General features: G+C 47.4%; 3 protein-coding genes and 2 pseudogenes across 3 annotated transcripts, besides 4 other annotated features; all 5 read left to right on the top strand.

Annotated features, from left to right (window-relative positions):
* Window positions 1-14558: part of a sequence feature (areas not merged during assembly with more than two copies in the genome that could not be assigned to a particular haplotype) that runs on past the window's edge.
* Tc00.1047053509259.129 lies at window positions 243-1169 on the top strand (annotated as a pseudogene).
* On the top strand, window positions 3098-3760 carry Tc00.1047053509259.130 (protein kinase, putative; the record flags this gene model as incomplete). Its single annotated transcript, XM_810370.1, has 1 exon — window positions 3098-3760. The coding sequence occupies one exon, from the start codon at window positions 3098-3100 to the stop codon at window positions 3758-3760; it is 663 nt and encodes a 220-aa protein (XP_815463.1).
* Window positions 4061-4182: a sequence feature (T-rich).
* Window positions 4275-7175, top strand: Tc00.1047053509259.140 (annotated as a pseudogene).
* Tc00.1047053509259.160 (retrotransposon hot spot (RHS) protein, putative) lies at window positions 8661-11540 on the top strand (the record flags this gene model as incomplete). The annotated part of the gene is made up of 1 exon (XM_810371.1): window positions 8661-11540. The coding sequence occupies one exon, from the start codon at window positions 8661-8663 to the stop codon at window positions 11538-11540; it is 2880 nt and encodes a 959-aa protein (XP_815464.1).
* Window positions 11834-12264: a mobile genetic element.
* Window positions 11994-12021: a sequence feature (AT_rich).
* Tc00.1047053509259.180 (retrotransposon hot spot (RHS) protein, putative) lies at window positions 13155-14558 on the top strand (the record flags this gene model as incomplete). The annotated part of the gene is made up of 1 exon (XM_810372.1): window positions 13155-14558. One exon carries the CDS (start codon window positions 13155-13157, stop codon window positions 14556-14558), a length of 1404 nt encoding a protein of 467 aa, XP_815465.1.

Here is a 14558-nt window from a genome sequence, read left to right on the forward strand (position 1 = left end):
TTTTGTGAAACGAAACAACACCAAAAAGCAACAACAATGTTTTCCCTTTTTTTTTTCTTTCCGTCTCTCTCTCTTTCCCTATATATATATAGTGTGTGTGTCTGCGGCTTAGCTTCCTTCATATGGTTGGCCTTATCATTACTGTTACGGATGTCCCTCACGTGTGATATTATTTATGTATTTGTATGCACATATTCTTTTCTATGTCTGTTACTAAATGCAGTAGAAATAAAGTATGGCACATGACGATCAGGCCATCGGTATTAGGCGAATGGACGTCTGATAGCTCAATGCAGAAGTGCGAATTATGTGAGGTCAAATTTAATTTCGGGTGCAGGCGTCATCATTGTCGGCACTTTGGCGGTATTTTCTGTGCGTCATGCTCGAGCTTTTTTGTTAAGTCACAAAATCTTCATGTAAATAAACCATGACGGGTGTGACGCAAATGTTTTGAGTTTCTCTCAAAGACACCGCAGGCTACAAATCCGTCCTGTGCTAGTGTTCAGAGCCACCATAAAGAGTTGAACGGTGTGAATGCCTGTAATTGCGAGTCCGATCTTTTGGCTACTGAATTCGCCCAGGCAGCAACTGCTGTCTCTTGGACGCCACGAAGAGAAGAAGATCGAAATACCGCAGGTACATTTCCCGACGAGGAGAATGCTGACGATGCTGATTTGGATGATGACGACGACGATGTTTCCGCTGCTGTTGCAGGTGTATGCTCCTCTATGGGTGATGGGCAACACACCGGTGGCCTCGCCTTTCTTGCTGCACCGCAGGACAACCTTCGGTATTCAGAGGGCTCTGACGTAATTCATGTTCTTATTGATGTATCAGCTGCGAGGTGTCAGGTGATTTTACTTACGGTGAGTGATGGGGAAACCGTGTTGATGCTCGCTAAGCGTTTGGTGAATGTGCACTTCAGGTTGGGCCGTGGATCTTTCAAGTCGATTAGAACGGCTGAGAGAGAGATTTTACTGCGAAAACTGAGGTTTCAAGTGAATCCATTGTTGTAGAGAATGAGGCCAATGCGAGTGATGTGGCATCTCATTGTAAACACTTGTTTCTCTCGACTCTGTCTGCCTCCGAGCTGCAGCATGCGCACGATGGGGATCCTATGGAGGATTTTTTTTGTAACGAACTCTGTAATGAAAATAAGGACGGTATGATATGTTAGTTGTTGCCTCTTTATTTTTAATTTCACGTGTTTGTGTTTTTGTAATTTCCGCGTGTGTTATTTGTTGGTGTTCTTTTGTCTCCGGCACAATTTGCAGAAAAAATGGCCCTCATTTGGCTGCCGTCTTTTTTTTTGTTAAAAGAATTTCTTTCGTTGAAAAACTGTGAGTTTTCCCTCGTCTGCGTTCCCGCTCTCACGGAGAAACGAAAGGAGGAGGAAAAACTTATGAATTTTTGTCCTTCCAATTGAAGTGCCAGTCCGCCCTCCTGTGGAATACGTGGATGCTCCGCCTTGCAATCCGCAGTGCTCAAAACATCTCATATTTATTGATTTGCAGCGTTTTTAGCTTTTAGTTTTTAGAAACTTTTTGGAACGAATGTGTGAGTTGTGGGGGCGAATTTTGATGGTGCTGCGCGGGAAGGTGGCGGCTGCAGTTTCCTTCTGTCGTCCCGCCCGCCTCCTTCATTGCGCCTCACGCGGTGCAGGGGGGTCCGGCGGCTAAAAGGGGCACTAAATTAAGGCTGCGGCTCTGCTGCTTTACGACGAGTTTGGCTCTTGTCGATTTATTTGTCTGATGGCTTTTGTTGCGTGTGCATGCGTGCTGGATGATTTTTCTTTGGAGCGCGTTGATGCGGAGCGATGTGTGGCTGAATTGTCTTCTCCCATTTTGTTGTGTTTTCCTCCTCTTATATTTCTGAGGATAAGACGTCAACGACCTCATCTAAGCACATGTTCATTTCTTTTTCTTTTTGCTTCTTTTTCTTCTTTTTACTTTTGAAGAAAATGGACGTTTCCGTTTTTCTGAAGGAGTTTAAGAAGGCGAGGAAGGAATCTGGCGACAGCGTTCCTTTTGGTGGCGAGGGAGCGCGGGTGCCGCAGGTGTAGCAAACGCATTTTCACAAAACGCAACAAAAACAATTGGACGTATTTTATCTCCGGATGACTCGGGGGAAAGTGAGCAGAGCATCAGCGATCGTGAATCCGAAGACGCGCCGTCTTTATCTCTGAGAAGCAAGAGGCAACGGTATGATGCATTTTGGCGGCGCACGCAAGAGGGAGGTTTGGGCCGTACACGCGGGTCTTTTACGGAGATAAAAACGGACCGGACGAATCGGCGTCCAAAGACGTACAGCAGCATCCCCAATGCGACAGTTCGGAGGGCAACTCACTCCATTCCCTTACGAGTAGCAGCCAATTGGGGTGGCGCGTCAACCGTTAATAAACTACGTGATGAGCTCTTGCGGAAAAACAACTCTCTCAGTCAATCATTGGTGGTGAGGGAGCATACAGGCAGTTGTTGTGCGGATGATTCTCAGGAGTGTGCATTGAGCACAGGCGCTGAGGAATTTCTTGTCTGTGTAGATGATCTTATTGCCCCTGAGAACACGACTATGGATCAGTCTCCCTTTTTGGTTGAGGATCGTGCGGCACAACTGCAGGCCAAAAATGAGGGTGATGTGGCCACAGCCAAACCGAAATATTCCACGGAAGGGCAGCAGTCTTCTTCTCTTCCTCCTCCTCCCCCTGTTGAGGTGGAATTGTGCCATGAGAAACCCAGGAATGACAGAGTGAGTTTGTTCGCTCGAGCAAAGATGTACTCTAGTGCGACTGCCCCTGTTGTGAATAGGGAGTCAGAATTCTTAAATACGAGAAAGTTTTTGAAATAATTAGATTCTGACGAGGAGAAAACAATAACTACCACCACAACAACAAATGGATTCTTTTGAGATAAATTGGAGTTCTTTCAGTTTCTATGCATGTGCTCATTAGGGAGGGGCATTGAGGATGATCTTTGGGTGCGGAGGGATTTTGGCATCACCGGAGTCAATTTTTTGTGTTCCATTTATATTTTCACGATGTTGTAGAATGGAAGAGAGGGGTGGAGAAGAGAAATAAAGAAGAGAGAGTTGGTCGCTTGACATGGATCGTTTTATTGTTGGATCCCCAATTGGTGAGGGCCGCTTTGGCGTCGTTCGTGCTGCAGTTGTTAAGGAATCTGGAGTGCCAGCCGCAATCAAATGCATCACAACTCCACGTCTCGATGAGGGTATTCCGCACCCCACAGCGAGGGAACCACTCGTTGCATTGCGATTGGTGCATCCTTTTGTTATTCGGACATATGAGGTGGTTCCGTGTGGCTGCTCCTTGGCGTTAGTGATGGAGCGTTGCAAGACTGACTTGGCAACAGTCCTCTCGGGGAGAACTGCCAGCAATCCTCTGCCCGCGTTAGAGGCAAAGTCTTTATTTAAGATGCTTCTTTTGGCGTTAGCGTACATACACAGCGAGGGTGTTCTTCATCGAGATGTGAAACCTTCAAATTGTTTCTTGACTGCGGAGGGGGAACTACGCCTCGGCGACTTTGGACTTAGTCGTGTATGGGATACGGAAGCATCCATGACTCACGAAGTCGTTTCGAGGTGGTACCGGGCTCCCGAGTTACTTCTGGGCCAGCGACACTACGGACCCGAAATTGATGTGTGGTCATCAGGGTGCGTATTTGCGGAGCTTCTACGGGGCACAGTGGTGCCTTTTTTGCAGGCGATGGAGATATTTGGCAGTTGCCACGAATATTTGATGTATTAGGGGCACCGACGCCCACATCGTGGCCATCGGCGGTGCTGCTTCCCGATTGGGGAAAGGCGCACTTTGAGCCGAAGCGTCCTCTTCCTCTCCGTGAATTTTTCCCGGATGCCTCTGAATGTGCATTGGATTTGTTGCGAAGATTACTTTGCCTGGATCCTCAGAAGCGTTTGACTGCGGCTGGCGCCCTTCGTCACGCCCACTTTAGTGAATACCCGACGTGAAGGTCCATGGATAAAGGGACGCGGGGGCTATGTGTGGTGTGCGGGGATGAAAATTGGAATTGCTCGTATAAATGCGTGCTTATTTTCATTGACAATTCTTTTTGGTTGTTATTTTACTGGGTTATTATTATCATTTTGATTATTGTTTAAATTTATTTTTATTTTTTAATTATATTTTGTATTTGTACCTGTGGATTTTTAACTGTGAAGCCCAATTTTTATCCAAAGTAAAGGAAAACTAACGCGTGTGCGAGAGAGAGAAGGAGGGTGGCGAGCACATATCTAACACAATAATGTATCGTTGCTTTCATCATTTCTCCACGTTGCCACTGGCGTTTGTACGACGGACTGCTACAAACAGTTACGTCAATCGCCATATTGCACCATCAGCGGCAGAATCAATTTCTATGCTTTGAATAATTGGCAAGGAAAGTCTGTCGGACCGCATGACTGCTGTGATCCCAGAGAATATTTTGCGAAGTCCTTTAAAAGAGGTTCCGGCGGTGAGCGAGCAGGATGCCCTTTCGCTTCTCCATTCACTGGGTTCACGCAATAAGGTATTAAGGAGCATGATTGGGCAAGGCTACTATGAGCCAGGGCACACCACCTGTAATACTTCGTAACGTTATCGAGAATCCTGCATGGTACACCCCATACACTCCTTACCAGGCTGAAATATCTCAAGGCCGTCTAGAGTCCCTGTTGAATATTCAGTCCATGATTATAGACTTGACAGCTATGAATTTGGCAAATGCATCTCTTCTGGATCAAGCTACTGCATGTGCTGAGGCAATGTACCTTGCCTTTCATCATGGTTGAAAGGAGCGCATGAACTTTTATTATTATCGAGGGATGTCTTGCCATCTTGCGTAGAGATGGTAGAAACAAAGGCTGAGCCCCTTAAAGTAAAGGTCGTTGTTGGTGATCCAAATTTGATTGATTGGAGCGATTCCTCACTTTGTGGAATTTTGGTGCAAACTCCAGATGCCATGGGGATGCTTCATGATTTTACGACACTGTTTGACAAGGCAAAACGACATGGTGTCGTCAGTTGTTGCGGGACAGATTTGATGGCTTCTGTTCTTCTCAAACCTCCGGGAGAAATGGGAGCCGATGTTGTTTTGGGATCTGCCCACCGTTTTGGTGCCCCACTAGGGTTTGGGGGCCTCACGCCGCATTTTTTGCTGTCAAGGAGGAATTTAAGCGATTGATTCCTAGTCGCGTCATTGGTATAAGTAAAGACTCGACGGGTTGTCCGGCCACACGCATGGCGCTTCAGACGCGGGAGCAACGTATTAAGAGGGAACGCGCCACATCCAATATTCGTACTTCACAAGCTCTCCTAGCAAATGTTGCGGCATTTTATGCCATTTATCACGGCTCTGAGGGTTGAAGGAAATTGCGAGCGAAATGCTCAGTAAAGCCAAAATACTTTCCGTTGGTTTAGAGTCTGTAGGGCATACAGTGGTCAATGGTGCATTTTTTGATACCATCACCGTAAATTTAAAAGGTATAACGCCTGAAGACTACGTGGCATGCTGCGTGTAAAAAGGCATTAATATTTTTGTTGATTATAGTCATGGCACCGTCTCTATATCGGTGGATGAGGCCACTACCGAGGGCCATGTAGTGTCTCTCTTGGAGGCAGCAGGGCCAAAACTTACTGTGATAGGTGTCCTTTCAAAACTCGCAGAACAAAAGAGAGCAATGCCTTTGCAAATGCTACGAAAACATGTTTTTCTTGGGCATTCAATCTTTCAAAAGTACAAGAGTGAGAGTGAGCTTATGCGGTACATTCACCGTCTTCATGGAAAAGATTATGGTCTCACGCATGGTTGTGTGCCCTTGGGTTCTTGTACCGTGAAACTTAATCCAGCTGCCGCCATGTTGTCCTTGTCGTGGCCAGAATTTACCAACCTTCACCCTCTTGCACCGAAGGAGCAAACGCGAGGACATAGTGCGTTGTGTTTGGATCTGGAGCAGAAAATAAGGGATATTACCGCTTTAGATGCCGTGTCACTTCAGCCAAATAGTGGTGCTCAGGGTGAATATTGCTGGTCTTCGTGTGATCCGCTCGTATCATAATTCAAAAAAGGAGAGCCATCGCAATGTTTGCTTGATTCCGGAAAGTGCTCATGGCACAAATTTTGCCTCGGCTCTCTTGGCAGGGATGGTGATTGTAAAGATAAAGTGGCGAATGGAAGGATTGACATGAAGGATTTGGAAAATTTTTGCCAAAAGCATACAAAGAATCTCTCGTGCATTGTGATAACGTATCCGAGTACGTATGGCTTGTTTGACAGGGAAATCTTGGCCATTACTTCGATGGTGCACTACGATGGAGGGCAATGTTATATTGATGGTGCAAACACGAATGCCATGGTGGGTTACACGGCACCTGGATGTATTGGGGGCGATGTGTGCCAGATTAATCTCCACAAAACGTTTTCAATTCCTCGTGGTGGTGGTGGGCCAGGCATGGTCCTATTGCTGTTCGTCAGCATCTGGCTTCATTCTTGCCAGATTCTGTTTTTATTCAAAATGTTGGTGGTTCCCAGCCTTTTGGTCATGTCTCTCAAGCGGCATACGGATCAGCGTCTATTCCTCCAGTTTCTTATTTATTACTGTGGATGCTCGGTTCACGGGGTCTCAAGACATGCACGGAGTATGCGATTTTAAATGCCAACTATTTAAGGAAGCGTCCTGACGGCCACTGCCCAGTTCTCTTTCTGGGGGAAAACGATTTCTGCGCTCACGAGTTTATCATTGATTTAAGGCCCTTAAAAAAACAGCACAAATTGAGGCAGAAGATGTGGCGAAACGACTTAAGGATTATGGCCTTCACTCACCTACCCTGGCATTTCCTGTTGCGGGAACACTCATGACTGAACCCACAGAGTCAGAGTCAAAGCGGGAGTTGGATCGTTTGGCCGATGCAATTATTTCCATTCGTACCGAAATTGCATCCATAGAGGAGGGTGAAGAGAGCACAACGAACAACTTTCTCAAGAATGCCCCGCACACGGCAAAGTGTGTCGCATCAGATGATTGGGACAGACCATACGCCCGGAAAACTGCTGCATTCCCTTCGAGCCATTCATCCACCGAAAAGTTTGGCCTTCAGTTGGCCGCATCGATGGAAGCTATGGGGACAGAAACTTGATGTGCAGTTGTGCATTGACTAATTTTTGTGAGTAAAACTGTTGCAGTGGGAGGCAGTATTTTTATTTATTTATTGCCAATTTTATATTTTTATTTGTTTCTGCATCCATTTCTTGGGTGGTGGAGTGTTTTGGGCCTATTTGTGTTTGGTGTGATAAAACTGAGCAGGGGAGAGGGATATGATTGTGTGTGGGTGTGTGTCTGTCTGTGTGGTCGCAGAATGATTTTATGGTCTTATTCTTTATCTTGTCAGGTGCTCTTCTTTAGGATGTACAATAATTCCAATGGGAAGATGCCTTGCCCTTGCAATCGCCTGGATTTCTCCTGCTTATTATTCCCTTTGTTAATACTGTTGTTGATTTGTCAAGGCAAAGCTTTACTGCAACCACACAAATGAATGTTTGTGGGATTTTTTTTTGTCAGGCTAAATGTGGGGGGAACCAAGGCGTCTGCCTTTCCCTCACTGTCGTCAAGAGTATTCCGGATACTCATCACGCAAAAGTCTCGGATGTAATTTTTTCCTCAGTTTTTAATAATGTCTTGCACTTCAACAACGTCCAGCTTTGAGATAAATGGGGGCTACGATGAGAGGGAATTGTCTACACACTTTTTTTTGTGCATCTTTTATTTTTGTTTTCTCTTGTTGCTGCTAGAAAACATTGAACGAGAGGGTTTGCTGCCCTTTTGTTTTATTTGTCCTCTCAGCCTGACGGCCAGTTGTACACCGAAGTGCTCCTCGGCACCTCAGTTGAGACTGTCAATCGCATGCGCCAACTTTCCGTTGCTTTTTTGCATTGACGCAATTATTTTTGTTTATTAACTGAAGCCATTCTGCCCGGCGTCTCACTTTGATTGGATTGTGCGGGATTGCCCGCCAACGCCATCAAACAAAACAGGCTGAAGAGTTTACTTATTTAAACGTCATCTTGTGTGCACGTATTTTCTTTACGTGTATTGTTGATGTGCACTCAAACAGCGCGGGATCCGGAACTATGCGTGCGTGGAGTTTGTCCTGCCATGTGGACTGCGGGCAACACCAAGGGACTGTCACCTTGACTACGCAGAGTTGTTGTCTCTTTGCAGGGTTGGCAGGGAAATTCCATGCAGCCTGCTACTGCTGGTGTGTTCCTAAATGTTGTCACTCCATGCGAATGATGTGCTTCAGCGAGTGAGGGTGTTGGTTGGGTTTGTGTGCACTCTGATTCTGTTTGCTACTTTGTGCGGACACGCAACACTTGAGTGGTGGGAAAATGGAGCGGGGCGATGCATGGCTGCGTCTCGCCCATCGTTCAGTGCAAGATGGTGTGGTGCACATTGTGGTGCTGACTCTGCGATGTGACTGCGTTTTCCTGTGCGGCAATGGTGGTGGATGGAGGAGGGTGCTGAGTTGCATCGGTACGGTGGGATCGTGTTTTCTTTTTATTCTTTTGTGAAGGTGCACACTTATTTTTAGTGTTAGTGATAGGGAAAACAGACAAACAGAAAACGTGAATAAAATAAAATAGAAAAGGACAATAATGTGGCGGTGTTGTGGCCGATTGCACGTTGCGTTGCTGCGGGAGCGGTGGGCCTTGACTGTTTCACCGACAGGCGTTGCAGTGCGGCTGCATGGCGCACCGACCGCCGAGCCGTGCGAGTGCCACGCCCAACGCCATTGGGACTGCGGGACGAAACAGCCGCGACTGCCCTTTGGAGCCAGCGACATCTGCTGGCCGCAGTTGGGCGGTGCGAGTGGGATGCTTCACCGCACGGGTGTTGTGATGACACCTCGCAGCGGCATCCCCGGCGACGGTTCCGACGCTGCAGCTCGACATGTGGCGGGGAGTAAACAGCGACCGCAGTGGACCATGAGCAGCAGCGTAAGGGACACTCTGCTGGAGGGAAGCACTCTCAGGACCGACACGAAGCTGAACGATTTCCTTCGGAGCAACTTGGGCGGCAAGGGCGTTGTGAAAAAAAATGAGAACGTCGCTATGGAGGCGTTTGTTCAGGAGCCGGATGCTTACGTACAAGACCAGCGGCTTCCTAGAATTATTTTTAATTTAACAGAGTACCAAGAGCTGGAGGCTACTTATAAACTTCATCACAAGGGTGTGTTCTCTCTCGAGCAATGGAGGGACTATGAAGGAAAGGATACGGTCACTCCTCTTGCAAGGGGAAAACTAAACGCAGCCCTCACTCAGATACTGACAGAAAGGCTAAAAGGAACGCAAGAAATGAAATTTACCATTTCCACTAAGATCGAAGAGGTACTGTTTAAAGGAAGAGTCCGCGTCAATGAAATGAAGCTGAACGACTTTCTTACGATGGAACTGGACGGCAGGGGCGTTGTGGCCACCAATCGGGATGTTTTGCTGAAGGAGTTTTTCAAGAACCCCAATAAGTATATCCGTGATAAGAGAGCATTGAAAGAAATACAGATATCCGATGCTTATGCGAGGATGGAGAGGGCTGTAAGGGATGAAGTGGATTTGGAAGAAGTTGCGCGCAAGCTTCGCGATAAGGGTGTGTACAATCTACTTGGGTGGTCAGAAGCTGCTGCGGAGGTCAAAGCAACTGTTCATAAACTCACTAAACACTCCTTGGATTCAGCCCTTCAGGAAGCGAGTAAACCAACAACAACGATTGAAGCGTTGAAACTGGAGGGATTGTACGAGTCTGTGTACAGTGCGAGGTGGTACCATGTCGTGGAGGTTTCTGGCGGCGAGGGGACGGGAATGAAGGTGAAGGAGGGGAAACCGATACACTCATGGAATTACAAGAAAGTTGGCGAAACTTTCGAAAAGGATGACGGTGTGCGGAAATCCGGTGAGGAACCTCCCGTGTTGATGGTTCTCACCTCGGACAAGGGATGGCCGTACACGCTGAATGCGCCGCATGGGGCTGGTAATGACTTCTTTATTAACTGCGAGGTGGAGCGAGTGTGGCAGATCGTCCTTGACGATCTAACCGAGTGGTTCAGCCCTCACGGTGAGACCGACTTTAAGCCCGAGAAGCGTGTGTTGATTGGGACGCCCGGGATCGGGAAGTCGATGGCTGCCGGTTCGTACCTCCTTTACCAGCTGCTGCACTACGATGTGGAGGAGCTCCAAGTTGTTGTCCACTGTTTTGGAGAAACGGCGTACGTGTTTGACAAAACCACCGAAACCGTGACAAGATACGAGGGTAACAAAAAATCGAAGAGTGTTTTGTATGGTTTGTGGCAGCGTGGGATGAAAGGGTACATTATTTACGATGTGGCAAAGAAAGGAACACCGCCCGAAACAGGTTTTTTACCCCCAACCGGATGGGGCATGATTGTGGTGTCATCGCCAAACCTGGACAACTATGATGAGTGGGAGAAGCAATTAAAAGCCAGTCGAATCATCATGAATTGCCCCGACGAGATGGATGTGAAGGCGATGTGTAAATGGATGAAACGCGGTCTGGAACCAGATGAGCAAGCGGGATACTGGAGGATGGTCGAAGAACGCATGGAGAATGTGGGGCCGATTCCACGTCACATCTTTGATAAGAAAGTTTATATTGTTCGCTTGGGTGCCGTTAATGGTGCCTTGCTAGCAATCAAGGATACTGATGTTGGAAAGTACTTTTCCATGGGAGGAGAGGAAGAATGGTATTCCGAGGATCCGTCTCACAAACTTGTGAAGATTGTCCGGGAAATAACAGTTGAAGGTGCTGAGATATTTCTGAACGCATCGATATGTGCTCGTATCGGGTTTCGAACTGCGGACCGTTTGGCAAAGGAAATGGCTACGAAGGATTTTTTGTTGCTAATATTCAGATCGCGTGGTGCTCTTGTTTCCCACGCTCTGGAACAATTTGGTTTGCGCATATTCATGCATGGGGAGTTTGTCATTGAATTAGCAAAGGAACTCAAGGAGCTGAGGTCATCAAAAAGTAAAGAAGCACAGGATTCAGTGCTGAAGTTAAACCATCAAGGGTACCCCACTCGCACCGTTGGATTAGAGGAACTGCAAGGCGGTGTCACGAGGATTCCGATGGAGTACAGGGTGCTGTACATACCGGCGGTCCAAAACTTTCCGCTGGTGGACGGCCTTTTCTTTGTTGATTCGCCGCGGAAGACGCTGGTTGGGCTGCGGATGACGACGGCGGGTGAGCACCACACCATTCCCAGCACCGTGAGTCTGTTCAATGAACGCTTGGCGGCATATTTTAATGTTTGGGACGAGTTATCCCGAGACATGTCGTGGGAGATGATTTATGTGCAGCACGAAAACAGCACATTGATAACGAACTGGCAGAGATGTGGTCCCGTCAATACCGTTAATTTGAGCGACGATGAAAAAGAGATTGTGGCGTTCTGGGACCGAAAGGTACACGAATACCAGTTTGCGTTGACAACTGATTTTGTAAATAGAATTCGAGCAAAGTGAATACAGAAATCTTTTAGAAATGGGATAGGCAAGGAAATTGAAAAAAATAATTGGGGAACAAAGTGCATTTTGCTTATAGTGAAATATATTGGGAGTATTTTAACGATTTTTATATGTGTGTGCCTACGAGGTCTAGACAGTGAATGCCTTTCTTTTCAGAGAACCGTTGTGATCGGCAGTGCCATACTCAACCCACCCTTTTTTGATTTTATTTTATTTTTTCCACCAGAGGCGCATCGTCACTGGAGGCTGTTGTGCACTACAGGGGCCGCATAATTTTTTTTATTTTCATGGGATTTTGTGAAAAGAATGCTTGAGAGGGCGGCTGGCTGCCCAAATAAATTCATATCTCGCGCAAGCGAAGATATCTCTTCACAGCTTTTTTCTCTTCTATCGCACTGTCTTTTGGGAGACCGCGATTGAGGGAGTCAGGGAGCCGACAGCTGCCAGACGAAATTATTATTTTTTATTTTTTATTTTTGCTTTCCCACCCAATTTGTGCTTCCCACCTTGTGGGTGGAGGAGCCCAAAGGCCTGCCGCTTGGCAGGGGATAATTGTTTTTATTTGTAACCATCTGCAGAGGTCAAGGGCAGTGATTGACGGAATGTGTATACATAGACACATTGGGGCAAACATTACGGAGAACTCACTACCTCTTTATTTACCGCTTTTTCCTTTTTTTGGGGGGGCAGTTACAGGATCCGGCCGGCGGCCCAGAAGATTTCTTCCTCTGTGAAGCTGTGCAGTTATTTTTGGTGTCGGTGATGGGGCAAACTGACACACAAAGTGAACAAAATAGAATAAAAAAGGAGAATAGTTTGGCGGTGTTGTGGCCGATTGCACGTTGCGTTGCTGCGGGGGCTGTGGGCCTTGAGTGTTTCACCGACAGGCGTTGCAGTGCGGCTGCGTGGCGCACCGACCACCGAGCCGTGCGAGTGCCACGCCCAACGCCATTGGGACTGCGGGACGAAACAGCCGCGAGTGTCCTTTGGAGCCAGCGGCATCTGTGTTGGCTCCGACGCTGCAGCTCGAAATGTGGCGGGGAGTAAAGAGTGACCGCCGTGGACTCTTGACAGCCTGGTGGAAGATCTAATGCTAGACGGAGATACTCTCAGCACCAGCTTGAAGCTTAATATTTTTTTTGGAATCGTATTGGCTCCAGGACGACCGTTGATGAAAGACTACAATGCGACGGGGGAGATGTTTATTCGGAGACTCGATGCTTACGTAAAAGGCCAGCAGCTTCTTGAAGGAATTCTTAATTTGATACACTACCAGGTGTACAAACTTCTTCACGAGGGTGTGTTCTTTCTTCATCAATGGAGGGACTATGAGAGGAAAGACACGATCAATTTCCGGGCAATGCAAAAACTTGATTCAGCTCTTGAAATGCCAGACGGATACTCGGAGCAGCGAAGAAAATTCACCGTTGTAACTAAGACTGAAGATGTACTTTTTAAACGAAAAGTTTGTGTCATGGACAGAAAGCTGAATGAGCCTCTTAATAGGAGATTTGATGGCAGGGGCTTTGTGGACGCCAATCGGAAATTCTTGCAGGAGGGGTTTTAAAGGATCCCGAGAAGTATATTTGCGATGCGGGAGTATTGGGCGAAATGCAGGCATCCGATCGTTATGTGATGATGGAGAGGACTGTAAGGGATGAAATGGATATGGAAGAGGATGTACACAAGCTTTACGAGAATGGTGTGGACACTCTACTGAATTGGTTGGTGGCTGCTGCGGAGGTAACGGCAAGTGTTCATAAACTCACTAAACACTCATTGGATGCAGCCCTTCAGGAAGCGAGGAACCGAATGACGACGATTGCACCGATGAAACTGGAGGGATTGTACGAGTCTGTGTACAATGCGAGTTGGCATCATGTCGTGGAAGTCCCTGGCGGCGAGGGGACTGAAATGGAGGCGAAGGAGGGGAAACCGAAACACTCATGGAATTACAAGAAAGTTGGCGACACCTTCGAAGAGGATGACGCTGTGCGGAAATCCGGTGAGGAACCTCCCGTGTTGATGGTGCTCACCTCGGACAAGGGATGGCCGTACACGCTGAATGCGCCGCATGGGGCTGGTAATGACTTCTTTATTAACTGCGAGGTGGAGCGAGTGTGGCAGATCGTCCTTGACGATCTAACCAAGTGGTTCAGCAATTTTGATTTGACTCTCAATTCTTCACCTTTGTCGCGTGTGTTGATTGGGACGCCCGGGATCGGGAAGTCGACGGCTGCCGGTTCGTACCTCCTTTACCAGCTGCTGCACTACGATGTGGAGGAGCTCCAAGTTGTTGTCCACTGTTTTGGAGAAACGGCGTACGTGTTTGACAAAACCACCGAAACCGTGACAAGATACGAGGGTAACAAAACATCGAAGAGTGTTTTGTATGGTTTGTGGCAGCGTGGGATGAAAGGGTATATTATTTACGATGTGGCAAAGGAAGGAACACCGCCCGAAACAGGTTTTTTACCCCCAACCGGATGGGGCATGATTGTGGTGTCATCGCCAAAGGTAACCAACTATGATGAGTGGGAGAAGCAACTACAAGCCAGTCGAATCATCATGAATTGCCCCGACGAGATGGATGTGAGGGCGATGTGTGCATGGATGAAGCGCGGTCTGGAACCAGATGAGCAAGCGGGATACTGGAAGATGGTCGAAGAACGCATGAAGAAAGTGGGGCCGATTCCACGTCACATCTTTGATAAGAAAATTTATATTGTTCGCTTGGGTGCCGTTATTGGTGCCTTGCTAGCAATCAAGGATACTGATGTTGGAAAGTACTTTACCCTGGGAGGAGAGGAAAAATGGTATTCCGAGGATCCGTCTCACAAACTTGTGAAGATTGTCCGGGAAATAACAGTTGAAGGTGCTGAGATATTTCTGAACGCATCGATATGTGCTGATATCGGGTTTCGAACTGCGGACCGTTTGGCAAAGGAAATGGCTACGAAGGATTTTTTGTTGCTAATATTCAGATCGCGTGGTGCTCTGTTTCCCACGCTCTGA

Source organism: Trypanosoma cruzi, genomic scaffold, assembly GCF_000209065.1.
Source record: "Trypanosoma cruzi strain CL Brener 1047053517191 genomic scaffold, whole genome shotgun sequence".
NCBI lineage: Eukaryota > Euglenozoa > Kinetoplastea > Trypanosomatida > Trypanosomatidae > Trypanosoma > Trypanosoma cruzi.